This window comes from Sardina pilchardus, chromosome 2 (assembly GCF_963854185.1).
Source record: "Sardina pilchardus chromosome 2, fSarPil1.1, whole genome shotgun sequence".
NCBI lineage: Eukaryota > Metazoa > Chordata > Actinopteri > Clupeiformes > Clupeidae > Sardina > Sardina pilchardus.
This window is the reverse complement of record NC_084995.1, coordinates 36,121,722-36,142,415: the sequence shown is the minus strand read 5'-3', so window position 1 is coordinate 36,142,415 and position 20,694 is coordinate 36,121,722. Positions and strand designations below refer to the sequence as shown.

General features: G+C 44.1%; 1 protein-coding gene across 1 annotated transcript; it reads left to right on the top strand.

Moving 5' to 3' along the window:
• Window positions 1-242: 242 nt before the first annotated feature.
• Window positions 243-19,169, top strand: c2h10orf67 (chromosome 2 C10orf67 homolog). Its single transcript, XM_062556626.1, has 15 exons — window positions 243-388; window positions 494-620; window positions 1,680-1,823; window positions 2,045-2,119; window positions 2,267-2,419; window positions 5,693-5,861; window positions 6,917-6,975; window positions 7,134-7,199; window positions 10,743-10,808; window positions 14,010-14,227; window positions 14,529-14,594; window positions 14,771-14,858; window positions 15,753-15,812; window positions 15,887-15,986; window positions 18,996-19,169. Exons 1-15 carry the CDS (start codon window positions 327-329, stop codon window positions 19,106-19,108), a joined length of 1,566 nt encoding a protein of 521 aa, XP_062412610.1. The 5' UTR covers window positions 243-326; the 3' UTR covers window positions 19,109-19,169.
• Window positions 19,170-20,694: the final 1,525 nt, after the last annotated feature.

The following is a 20,694-nucleotide window of genomic DNA, read 5'->3' as shown; positions in this document are numbered from 1 at the left end:
GGCCTAATGTGTCAGATGTAATAATTAGGCTACCCTAAACTGAACTGAACACATTAATAGCAATAAACAAAATAAACACCACGGCATTGTGAGGAGAATTAATTACTTAGATACAAGGTCAGAGACATTTTGTAGATGCCCAAAACAGCTAGAACGGTAAAGCACGAGGCCTACTTCCTCGCTGCATAGAGTTGCTATAGCAACAGTTCGCCACAAGCCTCAGACAGGGTGGAATTCCATCTGACTGCAGTAGTATGAATTTCCCTCGTTTGCTTTTGGCAACATAGTAGCCTAACAGAGCTATTATTAACAACGACACCACAAAAATGAATGACAATTACTTCGAGGACGATGATCCCATTTTCAAGGAAATTGAAGACATTATAAAGTAATTTCAACAGCCGAAAACTGAGAGTTCACGTTAGGCTATTTCTCATGTAGCCTAGGCTTTGTCATAAGCTATAGAACTCTAATATTTCTTCTTTTTTTACAGAGATGGCGAAAGTTTAGAGGATCAGCAAAGAGTAGGTCGGTATAAGAGAGATATTTCTGTCCAAACTAATGCGTCTGAACTATTACCTCTTACAACGCTCAGAGAACAAAATGCAATCATCCAAACGGTAAGTCATTGTCTTTCTGGAAATAGTTATAAACAAAACTAGCAAGAGCTCTTTAGTCTACCCCAGTTAACCAATTTAGTCTACCCCAGTCGCAGAATGTGTGTGTGTGCGCGCGCGCGCTTCTGAATGAGGAAAATCGATGAAGCATATCACATTTGTAGGCTCCTACAGCATCCATGAATTCAACTCCAAATCCCAGAATTCTTTGCGAACAAATCTGTTCCCTCCATCCAGCTAGTTGAATTTTGTGTCATGCAACATTAATGCCCTTTGCTATGATGAACTGCCCTAGCCTGCTTGTGGTTGTTGGTAACAGTGTTAATACTAACTAAAGGCCACTAAAAAGGTTGTGACCTGTGTTACAAAATGTTATAGATCTGCTCTATTGCAGCAGATGTAACATAGCCAGGGTACTTGCTCTGCATACATTTAGTCTAATTGGCCTACATTAGCACTCAGTTTCCATGAAATTTCAAATGAAATTCATTGGCACATTGCATAGCCTATTGATAATGACACAAGTTTCTCTCAAGCATTCAAAAACAATAGGTGGTGCCAGAGATATTCTTCTGGTAGATTCCTAGATGTTTTCTTGTCAAGTCACTCCTGCTGCAGTCATTTCCAGCTATTAGTTCAGAATTCCTCCTGCTATAGACCACATAGCCAGCTCCCTCGCTGCCTGAGAAGCCTGCTGAGAGGGCATGCGGTGGCTTTGTGGCAGCAAACAGGCTTCTGCAGAAGAGTTCCTGACTCCTGCAGCCTGTAGAGTCTTAACAAATTGATTAGCTGGCTTGTAACCATGCTGGTTGCTCTGTTTAGAATTTTAGGAAATGATCTCTCTAGGCTTCAAAGAAGTGGGCTATGAAGAATTCTTATTTTAGACATTGGTTGGGAGAAGCTGAGGCCTCGGGATGTTGCTTTCTTTCTCATGCATCAGTATGGGAAGGTTGGCTTGCCAGTGGATTTTGCATCAGGAGATAGGTCCATGATTACGGCAGAGGATTCAGTTATTTTAACTTTCTAATGCTAAGATATCTCTCCACTCTTTGTACATCTGAGGACATGGAAATACTGAGGAAAGACGTGGCAGTGAAATTGAAGTGCATTGAGGCCAAATTTGATACTCAGATACAGAGGGAAGCTATCGACTTATATGTATCAGTCCAGAAGAGGGGCAGAAATATGGAGGAGATGCACAAAGAGGTAAAATATTATATATATATATATATATATATATATATATATATATATATATATATATATACAGTATATATATACTGTATATACTGTATATATATATATATATATATATATATATACACACACACACACACACACACACACACACATATACATATATATTTAAATACGTCAAACACTTTAATGTTTAGCTTTTCTATACAACTTCACTCTTGATTTGGCAGAGAATAGCAATGCTTCAACAAAGTTATCAACACCAGCTTGTTGATGCCATAAACGTAATAAAAGGCAACTACAAGGTAAGTCAATGTACAAAAAGCACAATGTTTGACATTTAATTTAATTGATTAAATGCCAGAGAATTGGCAATAAAAGATGAAAGAATTAAACATGCCCATGTCACTCCAATGTACTGCCATGTCATGACTCTTTCTCTTTTACATCAGAAATGCCACATGCAAAGAGGAAATTCAGTCCCAGGTGATCTAAATGATAATCGGATTGCGCAAGGGCTTTTGGCCAAAATTGAAGAGAAGAACTTGGAGATACTCACTTTAACGGAACAAGTGAAGGAATATGAGGAAAGGCTCAACAGCAAGGTATGATATCTGATAAATGGGAAGGGTGCCAATATGGTAAAAAGATTACCAAGGTTTTGAGGTGTATTCGTAGAGAAGAATGGTGCAGTATTTTCCTGTTCTCTCCAAAGGATCTATATAGACCGCTATATAGAATCTAAAAAAGAAATTGAAGAGAGACTAAGTGATAATTTTGCAAATAACGTTTATCCATATTTATTTGCAAAAGAACATTCCCAGCATGTCAAATGTTAAAGCTGAGGAAGTTAGTAGTGCTTCTGAACGCAAAATTGGAAAGATTTTAGTATTTCATCATCCATACAATGTAATATCATTAAAATATTCACAGAATAAATAGAAATCTCGGTACAAGGAACAGGATGGGAAAAAAAATTGGATGGCCATGATGTTTGGGGCTTCAGATAGCACAGCATTAAAAACCAGACCAGATTTTGTAATGAAGATTGTTGCATGAGGGAGAAGTTCCGAAGGAGAAGGAACTATTTTTAAACATTGTCCTGAAAAAAAAAGGTGATAATACTCCGGTGGTTGCACATCTGAACAGGCAAAATGAATGCTGAAGGTTTTGAAGCAACATAATTAAGCAACATTATGCCTCCATCCAAAATCGGCAGCCGATTATATTCAATATTCTGCAACTGCATGGTCCCATAGTGGAAGAGCCCAATGGGAAAATACTGGAAAGCATTTCATTTTCAAAACCCAGCAACTGATCTCTTCAGTCAGTTCCCAAATGTTGTAGCTTGTTGTTAAAATATGTAATACAAAGTGGTAAACATGTGCCAACTTCAAAATGAACATACTGTACGTATATTTAAAAAGCAAAACACAAAACAACAACATCATAAATGTCTGTTTCAACAAATGATATGTTGTCTTTGCACTATTCTCAATCAAATGTAGGTTACATGATGAGCAAAGAATTTTGTTACTTAACGGTATGTGCTGAGGTTGAGAGGCCTAGACAGTCTGGCCGAATGTAACCTCTGACTAGCCTCACATGATCCCATATTCAGTCTGATATTTGTTTAAAATGGGGCTGTTGGGGGCTCATTTACAGATCTGAATGACAGCCCCCCCCCCCCCCCCCCTTATTACAAAAAAGTTGTTCAGTTGTTCTTACTGACCAATCAGCCGCTCACCCTTTTTCGTTTTGGGGTGGGGTGGTGGAACATTAGCATTAATGAGTTCCGAGATGTCAAAAGGTGAGATGTTATGCTATTGTGGCCTATTTAATATGCTTTAGCAGCACCCCCCTCTCTTTCTCTCTTTCCCAGTCTTTCTTTTGGACACCCACCCCCCCCCCCCCCAGCCCCCTCTATCCTCCCTCTTCGTCTCCATGTGGCTCTCTTTACCTCTTATCCTGAGGGCAAGTCATCTCTCCGGCTGCCTGTTCAAACGCTGGCCGGCCCACAGAGTGTGCGTCTATGCGCAGATGGCGGAGGAAAGTTGAGCACAAAAAGGCTGCCACTCACTCTGTAACAGATGAGTGTGGCTGAGCCCAGGCAGGTCTTTGTTGATTGTGCTAATGAGAGTAGCCCTGTGCACAGGAGAGACGCATGGCTAATCACCTGTAGTTCTACACCCTTGGCAGATGGTGGAGCCAGAGGTAAAGAATGTGAGAGGGGCCCGGACACAGTGCAGTGTTATGAGTGTGTGTGTGTGTGTGTGTGTGTGTGTGTGTGTGTGTGTGTGTGTGTGTGTGTGTGTGTGTAGCTGCAGTCTGGATGGGGTGGTAAATTGAGCACGAGATGAGCGTTTTGGTGTGTGGCCAGTTCAAAACGTGGCCATGGGTGCACTGTTGCCGCAGAGTTGGATGGAGGAAGAGGGAGGATGAGAGCAAGTGCAAGACAGGAGGCAGTGAGGTGGAAGAGGAGGGGAGATGGAGCTGGGATTGTTTGTCTGTGCGTTCAGTGTTGTGTGGTGGTACTGTATACTGGGGACCATGAGGTGAGGGCTCTGTAAGGGTCGTCTGCTGCTGGTGGGACTGTCCTCACATGCCCACTCCAGTTGGGCTAAAGCTTGATGAGGTGGGGGTCGGGGTGGAGGTGGGGGTGGGGGGTGGAGGCGTCCTTTGGTGCATGACCATAAGCTGTAAACAACTGAATGGCATGGCCAAAGACATTCTGAAAACATTAATATTGTTTGTGTAAGGATGCTACTGGTTTATATATCCTTTTCAATGCTGAGTTCTTGTCTTTGGGGTTGTTGGCTCAAGGGCAGCAGCGCTAGAAGAAAGAAAAAAAGAACTTTGCATACTCCAAAAAGAAAAAGAAAAAAAATCAAAACAAAAAAATTAAAAAAGTTGGATTTCTTTATTTCATGGTCAGTCCTGCATGCAAAGTACTGTCTGCATTCATTATGAAAAGAAAAGAAAAGAACAAGTAACAAGTAAAAGACCCACACAGACACACACAGACACGCACACACACTAACCAAAAAAAAAAAAAAAAAAAAATCTTGAAAGCTTTGAAAGCTTTTGAACGCCTGCACAGATTTAAAGTGTGACAGGCATGCAAAAGCCCCCTTAATGTCCAGGGCATGAATGGTGGCTGCGGCACAAAGTGGAGGGCCCGGCGGCGTGGCTATCACAGGGACCTGATGGGCTCCATGCGGCTCCCAGTCGGCCGACTTCTGTGGGCTGACATGTGATGTGATCCTGGTGACACTGGCAGCTCTGCCACCGAGGGCAGCGCACAAAGGCAGCACACCCCCCCTCCCTCCCCGAAACCCGCCTCACTGCCAACCCCCTGGTGCTGCGGCCCGCAACCTCCCTCCCCCGTAGCCCACCCCCACCCCCACCCCCCTCCTCCGCGCTCCCTCCTCCCCAACCCCGTCCAGTCCTGCTTGGTTACGGCCTGTGCTCACTAGCGAGAACGCGGTGGCCCAGACCGTGGGTGGAGAGGCCCCAGCTGCCTGTGTGGACTTCCAGAATAAATTGACCTGAATGACAGGGGCACACAAACAGTATGATATGCATTATCCCTGTCAATAAAAATGTCCCCATGAATTATGGTCTTTGTATATAATGTACGGCCTTCTTTTTCCCCGGGGGCAAAAGAAAAGGGTGAAAAAAAGACTCTTTGGGCCAGGGTTTGCCTTTTTGTCCCCCCTCTTTTTATTATTCAGTGGGGAAATGGTAGGAGGCAGAAAGTTGTGCGATAGCTTTGTCTTGGAATAGTGCTCATATTTGCCACGCAGCTTGAGCAGCGTGCCTTTTGTTCTGGTGGGTTAAAGAAATGCTGAAAAAAAGGGACTTGTGTAATTTTTCAGAGCGATACAGAGGTGGCCGATGGCTCTGAAAGAGAGTGGCTGGCGGAGGAGAACAGAAGACTGGAAGATGAGAATGAAAAGCTGAAAGATGACATTGACTCTCTGCACATAGACCTGGAGCAGCTCGGAGATGAGCTCCAAGTCAAAGAAAACAACATTGACGATTTAGGTACATGTGATCTGTTATTACAGTTATTGGCATTTTTTAAATATTTTAAAACTACTTTTTGTATCACTTTATCACTCATTTTTGGTATTAACCATTTTGCTAATTATTTTGCCATTAGTTATCATTGTTGTTCTCAACCTACATTTATGTTGCAAAGTGGTTTTTGAATTTGAACTTTATCACTTTTTGTGTCATATGATAATTAGCCATAGTAATCTGATCACAGGAAAGATTTGGCTGAAATAAAATCCTCTCTGGCTTCACGGGCCACTTCAGAGTGAGGCAGCAGCACTGTTTGACAACACTTGTTGAGCCGCTCTAGCGTGTGGGAGTCCTCAAGAACTAAGCAAACACTAGACAGGTGTATTTTAGAGGGCCGCCGCTTTATCTCCTCCGAATGTTTGATGTTCATTCACAGCTTATGTAACTTAGGTAACCACGAAACTGCGATTTGTTCCATGAGATATCGTGATTCTGATCAAGCTCTATCCGAGTCCTCCTAATGTATGTAATTCAGAGATTAATGTATGATTAACTAGCCCAGCTAGGGGGCCTGGGGTTTATCCGAGACAGACAAATGAGACCGTGTTGTATTCTCTGCTGATTGGAAATTAAGTATAGTACGCCAGGACTGCGCATTGTCTGTCTGAATGGAACATCCCACTCTTTGATATGACTTGCATTGTAAACCCTCCAAAAGCCACCTGCTAAAAGGTTTTATATTGGCTGTGACAAAAGCTTTCGGACTCTTGTGTCTTTTATTTTTTTAAATAAGTGAGGTGCAAACACACTTGGCCCTTGAACTTAGTGGTCAGTGGTTCGTGGGTTTGGGCTCAGGGAGTGGTGGGTGGGCAATGTGATTGTGCTGAAGGCTGGAGAGCCAGGTCAGTGCCCAGTCAGGACCTCCGGCCACTCCGGGGCCTCAGAAGGGTCACGCTAACACCGCTTGGATGTCACGTTGAGATGCTAGCCAGTGTCCTCTCCTCCTCCACTGGTGCTCTGTTCACCCTGAGTGGCACTTGTGTCTTCCTGACCCTTTTCTGTCTTTGTCACAGCTGACGATTTAAAGCAGCTGACCATAAAAGCAGAGGAAGAAAGGAAGAATCTTCAAAAGGCAAGGCGAGAGACAATCTCTTCCTCCAGCACCACATATCCAAACCATCCATTCTGATAGCCATGTTTATTTGTCATGAACACGGCCCATGAAGCCAATCTGATTATATGTCAGTGATAACGTACACATAACGTACACATATCTGCATGTTATTGTAGGTGACCCTGGAAAACAGTCAGTTGAAAGCACAGCTTGAGACCGAGAGGGAGACTGGAAAGAAAAAGGTAAGGTTATAGCTGAGCCCACTAAAACACCTATCTGTGTACATAGGCTATGTTAAACCCAGTCAACAGACTGCCCTTGAGAGGGTCCTGTGTCTGTGGTGGCTTGTGCTCATGATGGAACCAAGACTGACCAGACTATGTCCACATGGTCACCCCAGATTATATGCATTAATATCTGTTTGGTTAACATACTGCAAAACGATCTGTTCTGCCTCATCAAATCATAAACTGGCTCTTGGAATCCTGCAGAGGGCTTAAATGTGACGCTTGGATCGGTGATGCCTGGGTTGGTGTGCTGTCAGCGGAGAGAGTCATGTGCAGCCATATTATTTCTTCTCATTTTTATTCCCCTGATTGCCCCAGAGCAATAAGAATGGTGTCATATTATTATCTTCCCCGCCCCACCACCACCACCACACACACACACACACACACACACACACACACACACACACACACACAGTAGGAGTTCCCGTAAGAGTGGTGTTTACACGGCTAAACACGGACGCATGTGTCAGGTTAAACAGTGAGCCGTGAGTGAAAGCATGCCAGCAGAGTGCTCAGTGGGAAAGAGCAACTGGTAGGTGCAGGCTTGGGCTGCTTAATAGCTTTATGGTTTGTTGTCAGGGCATTAACAGCCACGGCTCTCAAAGTTAATGACTGATATGCTTGTAGGTGTCGGGGAGCATTTGGTGAATGGGCCTAGAGGGGCGTTCTTTCATTGGTGTTTTATGTGGTGTCTTTTGATAGCGTGTAAACAGAATGTATGAATTTAGGTGTGTTTGTATTTGTGCGGGTGCCTGGGTGGCGGTATTAGAGACGACACAGCGAGGTGCTAGGAATGGACTCGTGCCAGAAGTCAAACAGAAGACTTGGAGTTCGGTGTGTTTTTGCGGCTCCCGGCTTGAGATTTTAAATTAACATGGCTCCTCCAGATTTCTGTGTTCATCAGCTGCTTTTAAATGTGAATTGTGACAAGCATGAATCCAATAAGCTGCTGAATTGCCTAAAAAACGAGTTAACCCCCAAAAAACTTGTGTTGAATTGTCAGATGAACTCCCTGTGGAACAATGTGTGTGACTTTCTCAACCTCTGATGATAAACTGAATTTACAAAGAGGGGGCAAAAAAAGAAGCAAAAAAGAAAATGAAAACACCACTGTGGACAGAGTCAAAGAGACTGTCACTGCCTCTAAACACTCCATCATTCAGTCTGACCAAACAGAACCCACAAGGTTAAAAGTCCTCCCTCGGCCTCGCAGGGGTGCTTGGAGGCTAGCAGCAAGGGTCCTCTTCTGCAGCCTCCACTCCCCTCCTTAATGAAGTGCACATATTAAATTACGCTCTTTAGCTGGAAAAAAAAAAGAGTCCCCTTTCACTTTCACACATGACTGATTAACGTCACTTGTCGCCGGCGTGGTGCTTCAGCCATTCTCTCGCCCAGCTCTATTTATTGGTAGTTAGAGTTAAACGAATCACGCACTGATGAGTTAACGTTGCGCCGGAGAGAGCTGCCCCCCTGTCAAGTTTTTTTTCGCTCTATATTATGACATCCTTGTAACGAATGTCAGTGATTAAAAAAAAAGAAAAAAAAAGAAGGATTTCTTCTCTGACAATGTTCTATTTGACCACAATAGGGGCCGACCTAAATCCAGCTCCCCATCGTGGCTCGTACATTTGAAAGCCATTATGGGGAGTGAGTGTGAAAAGGCTAGCTCAGACAAAACAGCCGTGTAGGTAAGAGATCAAAAGGGCTCTACTTCTGCCACTCCAGCGCGCTCCTCTGCCTCTCGGAGCACCATGAGGAGGGTGGTTAATGGTCCCTCAGCAGATGGTGGCCCAACACCTTGTATGGGCCCGGGGCCTGAAAACAGCCAATAAAGACCCTCTCAATGTCATTTCAATCACCGGTGAAAAGGATTATCCATATTTAGTGTAGCAGTTCAAAAAAACACCCCTACTCTTTTCACCTCTCCTGCTTTTGTTAAGTGGGACCCCTTTTGTCCCCGTGATTGACAAACTCAATGTAAAGTTCCGTCGTCGGGCCCGAGCATAAAAATGTAAAAATGGATGGGAAAAAAATGAAGGGAAAAAAAAAGAAAAAACTGTTTCCATATTATTTTTTTGACATTGATCAGTTGGGCGTAAAATGGGCTTCCATAGCCTGGAGGGGCTTGTGGAGGGACCTCCAGTGAGAGGAAGGGGAGGGAAGGCCAGTGGGCCTTGTGAAGCTCAGCTGGGCGGAAGCTTGGCTACTGTGAGAGGACCATGACTGCTGCTCTCCCGACACCGCACTCACTCATATCACCATCTCCATATTTACCATAACAGACCCAAGCAGCAAGCTGTGGCATGCTGTTCATGACATGAAATATGTTCTTGAAATATATTAACTAAAGTGTCTGTTGCTCAATACCAGTGGATTGTCTTATTATGGATAAACTCATGGTGTCAGCGAGTGTGTTTACATGCATGCTAAAAAAAATGATTCCTGGCAATCTGGACTGGAATAATCCGTTTAAGGTGTATACATGTCTCAAAGAAATCAGAATATTGACAGAAACCGATAACGGCAGTAAACCGATAATGAATATCGGTTTATTCCGTTTACATGAGCACTTGAATAACCAGATAACTACAAAAACCTGATAAGAATCAGTTTGTTAGTGTGCATGTAAACGCACTCAGTGTGTGGGATTAATGAATGGTTCCAAAATCATCAGTAGTAATAAAAGGTTGGAAAGGATGTGAGTGAGGGGTGTGTGTGAAGTGACTGCTGTAGGCAGGTGTTAGCCAGTTCTGTAACACACACATGCACACATGGAGCAACTCCTGCTGTCCTTCTTTAGGCCAGTGTGGTGCATGTCTGTCCACCCACACATCCCTGTCATCTTTAGACTGAGACCCGGGGTCTGATGAACTGTGGGACAATACCACAGTGTCCATTAAGCAGCCTGTCACTGTCCGGGTCCAAGAGGGTCCATTCATTGTCTTGTTGTAAAGCAGCTTGGTTGCAGGAAGGTTTATTTAAAGATGAAATTCACCAGCAAACTTACTTGAACATGTATGTAATAGAAACAGACTCAAGCCACATTTACGTGGACACTTCTATTCCAATTAGAAATGAAATAACAGCTCAATCGGAATAAAAGTTGTCATATAAACACCTCAATCGGAATGAAAATTCCTGATCGGATGAGAATTTTAATCGGAATGAAAGAGATGGTGTAGTCCGCTCCTGTTCCAAATGAACACCCATGTATACGGTCATTCAGATTGACTGTTGTATCTTCCCAAGGAAAAGTAGACAACAACGGCTATTCTGATCAAAGATTCTAAAGCACTTGAAAGCACCTGATTGGAATAGAACTTAGCCCATGTAAACAGACGGCACACATTTTTCAATAGGACTAGTTTAATCAGAATAACAAAAAGACTGTCCATGTAAATGTGGCTATTGAGAGTCTAACTTTGGTATTCAATTATTGTGGAGTTAAACATGTAATGGAGTAACTGCTAATCTGAATTTGTATTATCCTTACAGTTAAATCAACTGAAGAAGGATATGGAGAAGGAGATTAACAATATTGAGACACAGCGTAAAGAAGAGGTAAGTGTTTGAAGCTGTGTCTCACTTGGCCAGACACATATAGGAACAGGTCTGTGAAACTGCACATTTGCAAGGCATCCTCTTAGCTCAGAGTCCCTCTGAATCACCAGTTGCTCACACTTGGACCAGACTCCCTGGCGGTCATCCTTAGACACATCATGTAGCGACGTCTGTCTGGGTCAACGAGACTAGAATCGGAATGTCCAGTCAGTAGCTGGCTGTAATGAGGTGTGTTGAGGAGTCAGGCTATCTTCTCTCAGGATGTTTGAAGGCCCTGGCCTCTGAGCTGAAGGTTAGTCAATAGGCCAAGCGCAGACACCCAATGCCAGGGAAACAAAGATAGGCCTATGAGCCGCTCTTGGCACAGGTGTCTGTGATCTATTGATTTTAGCCGGGAGAGTTAAGACTCATTTCTCCAGTCTGTCAATACATGGCCACCTACGCTTCCTCCCTCCTGAATCTCCCTTTTCTTCTCCATTTATTTCTATCCAAAACTAATTTTGGACATTATTGTGCTTGGCTGGCCACATGCCATCGAGAGGAGTTTGATGGTGAAAGAGCAGCGCTGGTTAATGATTTCAGGGGTTACATGATTACAATGCTCTCGCTTAGCAAAAGTGTGTTGTAAATACACACACACACACACACACACACACACACACACACACACACACACACACACACACACACACACACACACACACACACACACACACAGACAAACAGATAGAATATTTAAGTTCACCATACACTGTAAATACCATTAATAATATATTGTGGGTCAATGTATGGCAAGGACTGGTACCATGAAAATATACTTTGTAAAGGAAAATCATTCATGGCTGTTTTAATGTTTTTCATTTTGGATACAGTTTTCATAGAACAGTTATTCATTTTTAATTGACCTGAAGTACTTTCAAATTGGAGCAGGGTTGAAACTCACATGAGTTCTCTGGAGCCCCAGGGCCCAGTCTGCAGGACAGGACAGGACAGGACAGGACAGGACACACTCTTCCTGAGCTAATGCCATGAAAGCGTACCACTGGCCGTTTTGTTTCCCATGCTAATGGGAGTCTCTCTCTCTCTGCCTCTAATTAGACCACATTCATTACGCTGGCCCATTTAGCAGCACACCTCATCCTGAGTGCAGCAACCACTGCTCCCCGAGCTCATTCTTCGGCCCATTCATGCCTTGTCAAGGAAAAGTGTGGGAAGGGCTGAAGAGGGAGGATGCAGGAGTGTGTGTGTGTGTGTGTGTTTGTTTCTATGTGTGTGTGTGGTGGTGGTGGTGTGTGTGTGTGTGGGGGGGGGGTTAGGGTGGGTGGCTAGCAGAGGGCCAGACAATGGCTCTGTCAACACGGTGACCACATAGAGACGGTCACTGGGGCGGACGGCGCAGCGGCAGGCATGCAGGCCCCCCGAGAATGTGGCCTGCAGCTGACACAACACGGCGGCGGCCTGGAGTGGGTGGGCTAAGAGGGGGGCCTTGAAAGGCTCCGCACAATGGGCCCCAGTTTAAAGTCCACTTCAGGCCGGACAGCCAGCTCCGTGCCGCGGCCTGCCCATTATGAGGGAGCGTGTGTGTGTGCAGAGCTCTTATCTGTCTCGAGCTACCGTGCCTACTGGCCCCTCCGCCCGGGCCGGCCGGCTGTGGGCTCTGGCTGGCACGTGCCTGGCGGCTCCAAGGCCAGATATGTGTTGTGTGTGTGCTCAGCAAACTGCCCAGCGGAGCGCTCGCTAGCAACAGATCTGTGGATGTGCCGTTTGTGTGTAGAGGTGTAGAGAAGGATCGGTTTGGCCTTTTCAGGCGGTCGGCCAGTTGCTGATTTGTAGCAGTACAGTCAGAAGCTTTTACCCAACTGAAAAAACTGAAGTTCTTGACTCTTAGATGAAGGCTTGATTGCCGAAACGCGTCTGTTTTTGAATAAGGTTTAATGTGACCAAGCCGCTACAATAAAGGCTTTTTAACTTTTGCTATATGAGAGTGCCCTTCTCTTGTTTTTTCATCTGAATTTTCCCATCCAAAGAGCACCTCAAACAAACTACTAGACTACAAAGAACTACAAAGAAGCGTTCCTAGACAAATGTTTTGTGCTTTTACCCAACTGGTTATACTGTATCTCTCAGAAACCAAATGGGATGTAGAGAAATATTTAATGGCAGGGAAATGTTTAATGATTTACATTTGCATTCGATTTAGACCTGCCATATTGTCATAAAAGGGAGTTTTCCATCTTGTTCCCTCAAGCTCCATCAATAAAAATGAGCCTTAATTGACACATCACATTCTTATTGTGTTGACTTCCCCGTTGTCAATGTTCAGAGTCCTGCTAAACATAGCTGCTACAACCACTTATGTTCGGGCCCATTGTTGTGTTCAGTTGACCGTAGCTTGTTTCTGTGAGCATATTAGTCTGATTGAGATGCAGCCACATTGGAGGCTGCAGTCAACACACCAGCCTTTATGTAAACATATACCGCTGAATGTCTTATTGTCACAGGGAAACACCTACGCCTACACCCCCTTTATTTTATTCACACAAAAGCCTTTTGAAAGGCGAAGCAAGGGTGAGAGAAAACAAAAAAAGCCCAAGACTTGACCACCTTTTCTGCACTGGCCTACGCCGGACAAACAAAACACATTGAGCACTCATGCCATCTAAGAGAATACCCTCAAAGACTCTTTAACTGCATGTGAGACCCACCCCCCTCTTTTTCTTTTCTTTGCGTTCCTCCTCTTTTTTTTATATAAGGAAAAACAGGTCCAGTTTGACCCATGCTGACCTGGCCTTCACACTTGTGTGAACATGCGCACTAAATCAGACGACACGACTGACCACAAAGATGGGTCATGCAGGCCATGAATGGACAGGCCACATGAGTGGACATTTGGCTCCGGCCACAAAACACTCTTTTGTCCAAAGTGACTTCTTTAATGAACATACAATATGGCCCTGAAATACACATCAAAAGCCCAAGAAGACTTTTGAATATTGAAAGCAGCTGTCTTTACTCAACCTACTACGTTGAAAAAAAAGAAGTGCATATAGCGAGAGAGAGTAACTCGCTCAGTCAACATCGATGTACATACAAAGACACAGAGTCACTCCTCAATTTGAAAAACAAACAAATTCAAATTCTTTATTGTGTTTCAATTTTCCGTGTCAAATTCTTCACAGTTCTTTTCCTTATTGCGTGCAGGCCCTTGCAGCGAAGAATATGATGGAGCAGCATCGGCAGGAGCAGAGGGATATGGACAAGCAGCAGGAGGCTCAGAAGGCCCGGCAGGCCGCAGAGAGAGCCGCCGCCGCCGCTGCCCCCGCCGCAGCACTGGCCAGTAAGCAGAAGGAGGCCCGGGAGGACAAGGAGCTGGGCAACCTGGAAAAGATCATCGCAGAGCAAAAAGCAGAAATCCAACGGTACTGGGTCACATAGTACGCAACGTGTTATGTCTGGTGATGATAGATAGATAGATAGATAGATAGATAGATAGATAGATACTTTATTGATCCCCAAGGGGAAATTCAAGGTCCCCGTTGAAGCAGCTAAGACAGTGACGTGTTTCTGGGACGTGTTACTAACAAGAAACTTAGCTGCTCATAGGATGTATTTCACCAGGAAAAAATACAAGGCGTTTTGAGTGGCCAGTTTTTAAGGCTATGTTCTGTTGCAGTTCAGAGTGGCGTGTTGAATAGCAGCTTACTCTTTTTTTCACCACAGATACAAGAAAGAGCTACGCATCACCACTAGAGCATGGGAGAAGAGATTTGAAATTCTGAAGAAAAAGTATTGTTACTCCTCTACAGATAATTGTTTTTTGATTTTTTTTTTATGGTGTCTCAAATGTGATTACAACCAGATTGATATAATGATAGATGGAATATTTCTTACATAATACATATAGATTAATATACAATAGACAATTCAATATGTGCATTGTGCAATATCATGTTGTTTTCAAGTTTTCATGCAGTCAAGGATGAGATGTTCTTGCGGAATAACTTGCAGAGACAAGCGGCTGCCCTACACTACGCCTCTGTTAGCTATATGGTATGTGGAGACTAGTACACACTTACTTACACTTACTTACATGGAACTCATCAAAAATGTTTCATTGTATTGTTTTTTTTAATGGGGAATGTGTGTGTGTGTGTGTGTGTGTGTGTGTGTGTGTGTGTGTGTGTGTGTGTGTGTAAGGGAGAGAGAGTTAGAGAGAAAGAGAGAGCGAGAGCAAAGTATGTGTGTGTGTGTGTGTGTGAGAGGGGAAAGAGAGACAAGGACATAGAGAGAGAGAGAGATGTGTGCGTATATGTGTGTGTGTGTGTGTGTGTGTGTGTGTGTGTGTGTGTGTGTGTGTGTGTGTACATGCGTAAGAGAGTGAGGGGGGAGGGGGCAACACAGATCGGATTTTAACAGGTGCACTCCCAATTAAGCCTCTCATCTCTGGCCTCATCTGGTGAGCCCTGATGAATATGCATAAGTGTTGCCGCGTCTTGTCTCGTTTTGTGTTGTGTAAATGGGCACGTACAGCCAGTGGTATTACATTAAATACCTCATTGAGAGGCGGTAGGCAGACTGGGCTTGCCGGAAGCCAATCATTAAAGAAATCCATTCAGATGAAAACAAGCTGAAAATGTGTTTTCAGAAGGCCCACTGGTGTCAAGATCCAGTGTAACCAAAACCATCTCTGCTGTGCCAATGCCCTGATACACGCCACTCTTGAAGCCAGGAGGCGTGTGCTAATGGGGCCAAGAGAGCTTGTGCAAATGGGACCTTCAGTACATGTTCCTCACTGACATTATTAGTGTTCAAAGACATGTTGATGCATAACTGTGTCTGTATTTAGAGCAGCCCGTTGTATTGTTGTTGTTGTTGTTGTTGTTGTTGTTGTTTTTGTTGATGTTAATGTTGATTTTGATGTTGCTATTGTTTTCTTTCCTCTAGCTGGACGTGCCAGGGAAGAACCCTGGCAAACACCAAGGCTTTACTGCAGGGACTCCTCTGGTGGGTATCAAAAAACATCCACAAGCATTCACACAGTGACCTGAACTGCATAGATAGTTTGTCTCCTGTTTCAGCCCCACATAGGTGCTGGGACTCAGAGGACCGACCATACGTCTGGGACCGTGGTGAGCAGTTGCGTGAGTGACCGAGATACACTCTCCTGCATTGACCATGGTAGGACCACAACCGGCACCCACTCCATCCGTTAAAAACATATTTTTTTTATGTAAGATTTGATTTATGTTACATAAAGCAGAATAATAATTTAAAAAAAAATAAAACTGTAAATGTAGTTGTAAGTATTGTGGTCCACTGTTGAGGAACACTGTTGAGGAAAGTGAGGACACTTTACATGTCAGTTGGTTTTGAGATATGACACATTTGTAAATGTTTTTAACATTAATATGTATAGGCAATATATTACCAATTATATTACCAATAAATGGGTGAGAGAGAGAGTAAGTGATAGAGAGATAGGGAAAGAGGGGATAAGGGAGTGAGAGACAGAGAGAGAGAGAGAGAGAGAGAGAGAGAGAGAGAGAGAGAGAGAGAGAGAGAGAGAGAGAGAGAGAGAGAGAGAGAGAGAGAGTCAGTTGTCCTGTCTAAGCTCCCTTTAATCTCTTATTTGTGCGGTATTGACGTTTTGATAATTAGGCTCTTGGCTAATGAGCTTAGCTGACATGACTGGGGTAGATAACGGAGCGACTTATCTCTCTTCATCAATATGGAAGCTCTCAGACAGAGCTATCCCATGTACAGAAGCCAACAAATTAATCTGCTAGATTACACTGCCATCCCAAGCAAAGGTTTGAGGCAATCCAATATTGAAAAACAATAGATGTGTGTCATTTGTTCTCTGGCAATGTCAACGCCTGTTGTTATCTTGGAGATTTGGTCTGTTCGCCACTGGAAGTTCATTTCTGCTGAAGGGCCCCTACTGCTTAATGACTCAAGAGAAATTTTAGGGACATTCATTTAAGGCTACAACTGTGAGATAAAATCATGTTGTCATTGGCAGGCATTTTTATAGTTGGCAGTAGAGTTGGCAAAAGACATTCCTTACATTTCATGTGTGCAACTTTTTTTTGTGGTTGGTAAGCCATGTGCTGCCCACTGCTTTGCAATAACAATTGTTACATCCTAGCCTTTAAATGTAATTGTGTTACAAATGTTGCACCCATCAAAGTGAAAATCATTTGTGGGTCTTTTCTGTTCATTGCTGTCAAGCGTGTCACAAAAAAGAGCAACTTTTCATTCAAGGACTATGGAAAGACTGAGAGTTTCTAGAAATGGTTGCAGATTTTCTGCTGAAACCCAGTAGTATTAAATTGACCAGTTAATTGAATCAACACTTTCTTCGTCAGCTTGAAGATTTCCCAGTCTTGTTGGGCGATGTTCCAATTAACTGGTTTGTTTGACCATAAGTCTACCCGTAGAAACGGGGTTAATTATGAAAGACGATTTATCAACCAGCGGTGGCCCAACAGTTGTGTGTATAGACAGGTTTGATTGAGGACCTCAGTCTGGAGGCCGATAGTTTTGTGAGAGGTGTTCAGAGGGCCCCAATAGATTAGAGCCAGTCAACGTGGCTGACAGGCAGCGTGCTGGAGGGTGAAAGGGTTGAAAAGCCACTGGTCTTCAGCCAGGAGGGCCTGGGCAGTGACCTCTGCTGCAGCTAGCCAGCCCCCCCCCTCCACTGAAGCCTGGGAATCCGGCCCATAGATCACCATTGACACCCCATAATTGAGACGCCGGAGATAAGGCACCAGCCTGGTTGCGAGTCGTGACACTTGGAAAGAGTCGGCAAACACTGTGGTCACACTGCAGATTATGTTTGATCAACGGGTCACCCAACCTGAGGTGGCCCGGGGCCATTCTGGCCGCTGTCGAGCACGTTCAACCTCATGCTCCATTTGCTCAGGTTGACTCGCAGAAGTCATAAACTCATAGGCTGGAGGATGTGGTCAGTGCTGCTCATGGTCACTATCTAAAGGAAAAACTCAAGAGTGGGAATTTCACATTTCTTTTGAAAATTGTCTATGTATATTTCTCTTTGTTGAAGATAAAAAAAAAATACAACTATACCTTTGAAGTGCTACTTGACATATATTTTAAACGTTGTGAATATTTTTACTATCTAGTTTATACACAGCAATTGATAGAGAGAAGAGGTTCCCTGATACAAGCTCAGTCAAATTCGAGTTTGTTTCTGTGCGTGAATACGTCTGGCCCATATGCTACGCGACAGAGCAATGTGAATGAGGCATTGATAGACCCAGTCCCCCCACATTAAAGTCTATAACAATCTTCATTCATGGTAACTTATCAGGACCAATTAATCAACCTCCTCAAAGGCAATTCTGATGTGTTCAAGCAACCTGAAAGCCCCAGGTCACCCCTAGGGCACTTCAGATCCCCTCTCTCTTTCTCCCGCTCTTTCTCTCGCTTTCCCCTGTTGATTTTTCTCTCTCACTCCTCTGCTCTTCTAGAACTTCTCGTTTTGTTCAGCTGTGAGCAATACTTTCATTCCTTAAGTATTCTAGTGTACGCTCTTTTTTTTAATTAACCAAAAAAAGCTGAATGAAAACAAGAAAACAAAGTTTTCAGAGGTCATTATAAGCTTTCTCTCTCTCTCTCTCTCTCTCTCTCGTCGTCCCCTGAGAGCCACAAAGCTCTCTAGGTGATAAAAGGCCTGCTAGTCAGTCCTAAAAGAGCATGTGTTGTGGGCTGTGTTGTGAAGGGCATTGTTGTGGCCATTCCTCTGAAGCTGAAAGGGGGCAACCACTGGTTTGATTCGGTTACACGGTTTGGTTAAGCGGCCCCTCCCACCATCTTGGGCTGTATGGAGGGTCTGTGACCTGTTTAGAATTGGCCAGGGAAATGTCATGTTGCCCCTCCTATGGGCAGTACCCACATTCATTTGATTGGTGCGAAAAAATGACTTGGGATGGTTGAAACCACCACCTCCGAATTACAACACACAGAGCCAACAGACAGGCAGGCACATCATGTAAAGATGCTGTAGATTTGAGTGAGTGGGAGGCCATAAAAAAAAATGACTTCTGTTCTTACTTTCTTGCTTGTTCTTACTTACTTACTTGGATCGTTTTGACAAAATCATTCAACTTTGTATCAAATGTGTTCGTGGCAAATATTCAATCGTGGTCGTGATTTCATTTTCAGAATTCCAGCCCCAGAATGAAGATGAGGAGGAGGATGAAGACTTCGGTGGTGATCTCCCTCTTCCCCTGCCACCCCCTCCGAACAGGCAAATCCCTGCTTTCACTCAAAGCTGACCTCATTTCTCATTTCTGACCTTATTTCTGCTATGGTCACATCTATTAAACAGATGCAACATATCACACACAAAATGACTCTGTATTCATGCTCAGATATTGGTAATGTTCCCATCAAAAAAATTATATTACAAAAAATAGGGAAATTATATTGCATGTCAACTGTCTGCCAGATCAATACTACACTATGCAGATAAATGTCATTTCCCGAAAGAATAGCTTTTTTTTGTCTGAAAAGGAACTTTCTGAATGGGGGGAAAAAGAAGCAGTCCTCAGTGTACAAAACCCCTTCTTAAAATACGCTTCATTGAGTAAAGTGACAACAAAAAGTATGGCGGCTACTGACTCCAGTAGGCCCTATTCTCAATGAGTTCAATGGAGTGCAGCGTGAAGGCTTGAATGCAGCTTGAGTGGAAGAGACATGACTAACAGTATGCCATTCTGAGCGCGCTGGTGTTGGGTACTCCTGGAATGTCCTTTAGCTTTCTCTCAGGAATGCAGGCCATTGCGAATGGTCTCAATGGCCACGTCCATACAATAAGCGGTTTGGATGTCTGTGCTATTTCAGCCTGAATGTCACCGAGAAAGGAGGAAGAAAGTGAGAAAGAGAAGGAAATGGAAATGCTTTGTCATCTCCAGAGTCTCCTCTTCGGCTGTCTTGTATTAGCCAGCCCCTGTTCACTGACTATATAGTCTCTGTGTTTCATTCTACTCTTGTGTTAATGAGTAATTGTTTATCTTGCGATTGTTAACTTCTGTCACTCACACCTGGTCAGACGTGTGCTGCCACTGCGGTCTCTGATCTCCCGTCTCCTCTGGCGTGAGTTAAAGAGTCGAGTTTGGTTTTCTAGTCTGCCACTGGCCGCTCATTAGCTCCTCAGCTCTCCCTGAGCAAGCGCCATTCACATCAGACCCCATGACCCGCACCGACAAGCCTAGAATCAATTAACAATTTCCCCTTTCGCTGGCTGTCATTTATAACAGATGGTTATTGGGTGTCATAACCTGCCTTTCAGATAGCATGGCCTGTTTTTTATTGAGATTATGTGATGTGATGTGATTATGTCTCTGTGTGTCCTGTTAGCCGCTGACTCCAGTGTGGCTGCATCTGAGGGCTCTTTGAAATTCAGCAGTGGATCTGGGCACCGCCACCACGGGCCATGCGCCTGGCAAGCTGTTGCCATAGAAAAGGCCATCAGGTGTCACATATATATTATTACCTTAAACACGCACAGGAGGAGGGTGTCTTTCTCCACTTACTTCCTTTTAGAAAGGAGGAAAGGGGGGAGTTTGAAGCTCAGGTTGTAAAACCACAAAGCGTGATTTTTTTTGTTTGGCTCCCAGAAATTAATTGGTTTCATTAGTTGGTGGATAAATGGCGGTGGCTGGTGTGTTGGATTCCAGCAGAGTTTCACCATAGAGGGTTAATGGGAGTCAAGTCTGGAAAGTTTCCCAGCGCTGGCTCCAGGCCATTTCAGCCAATCACAGGGACCGAAACATTGGTCAGGACTGGATAGAGCTGCTCCACCAAAGCTTTTGCTCTTGCTCCGGCTCGTATTGTGCAAAACGGTGATCCAATGAGCTCA

Coding starts and splice junctions, on each gene's coding strand:
- c2h10orf67 (XM_062556626.1), top strand. CDS start 327: ATGAATGACAATTACTTCGAGGACGATGATCCCATTTTCAAGGAAATT. Junction 2,120..2,266: donor TAATAAAAGGCAACTACAAG/GTAAGTCAATGT, acceptor CTTTTACATCAG/AAATGCCACATGCAAAGAGG. Junction 14,228..14,528: donor CAAAAAGCAGAAATCCAACG/GTACTGGGTCAC, acceptor TTTTCACCACAG/ATACAAGAAAGAGCTACGCA.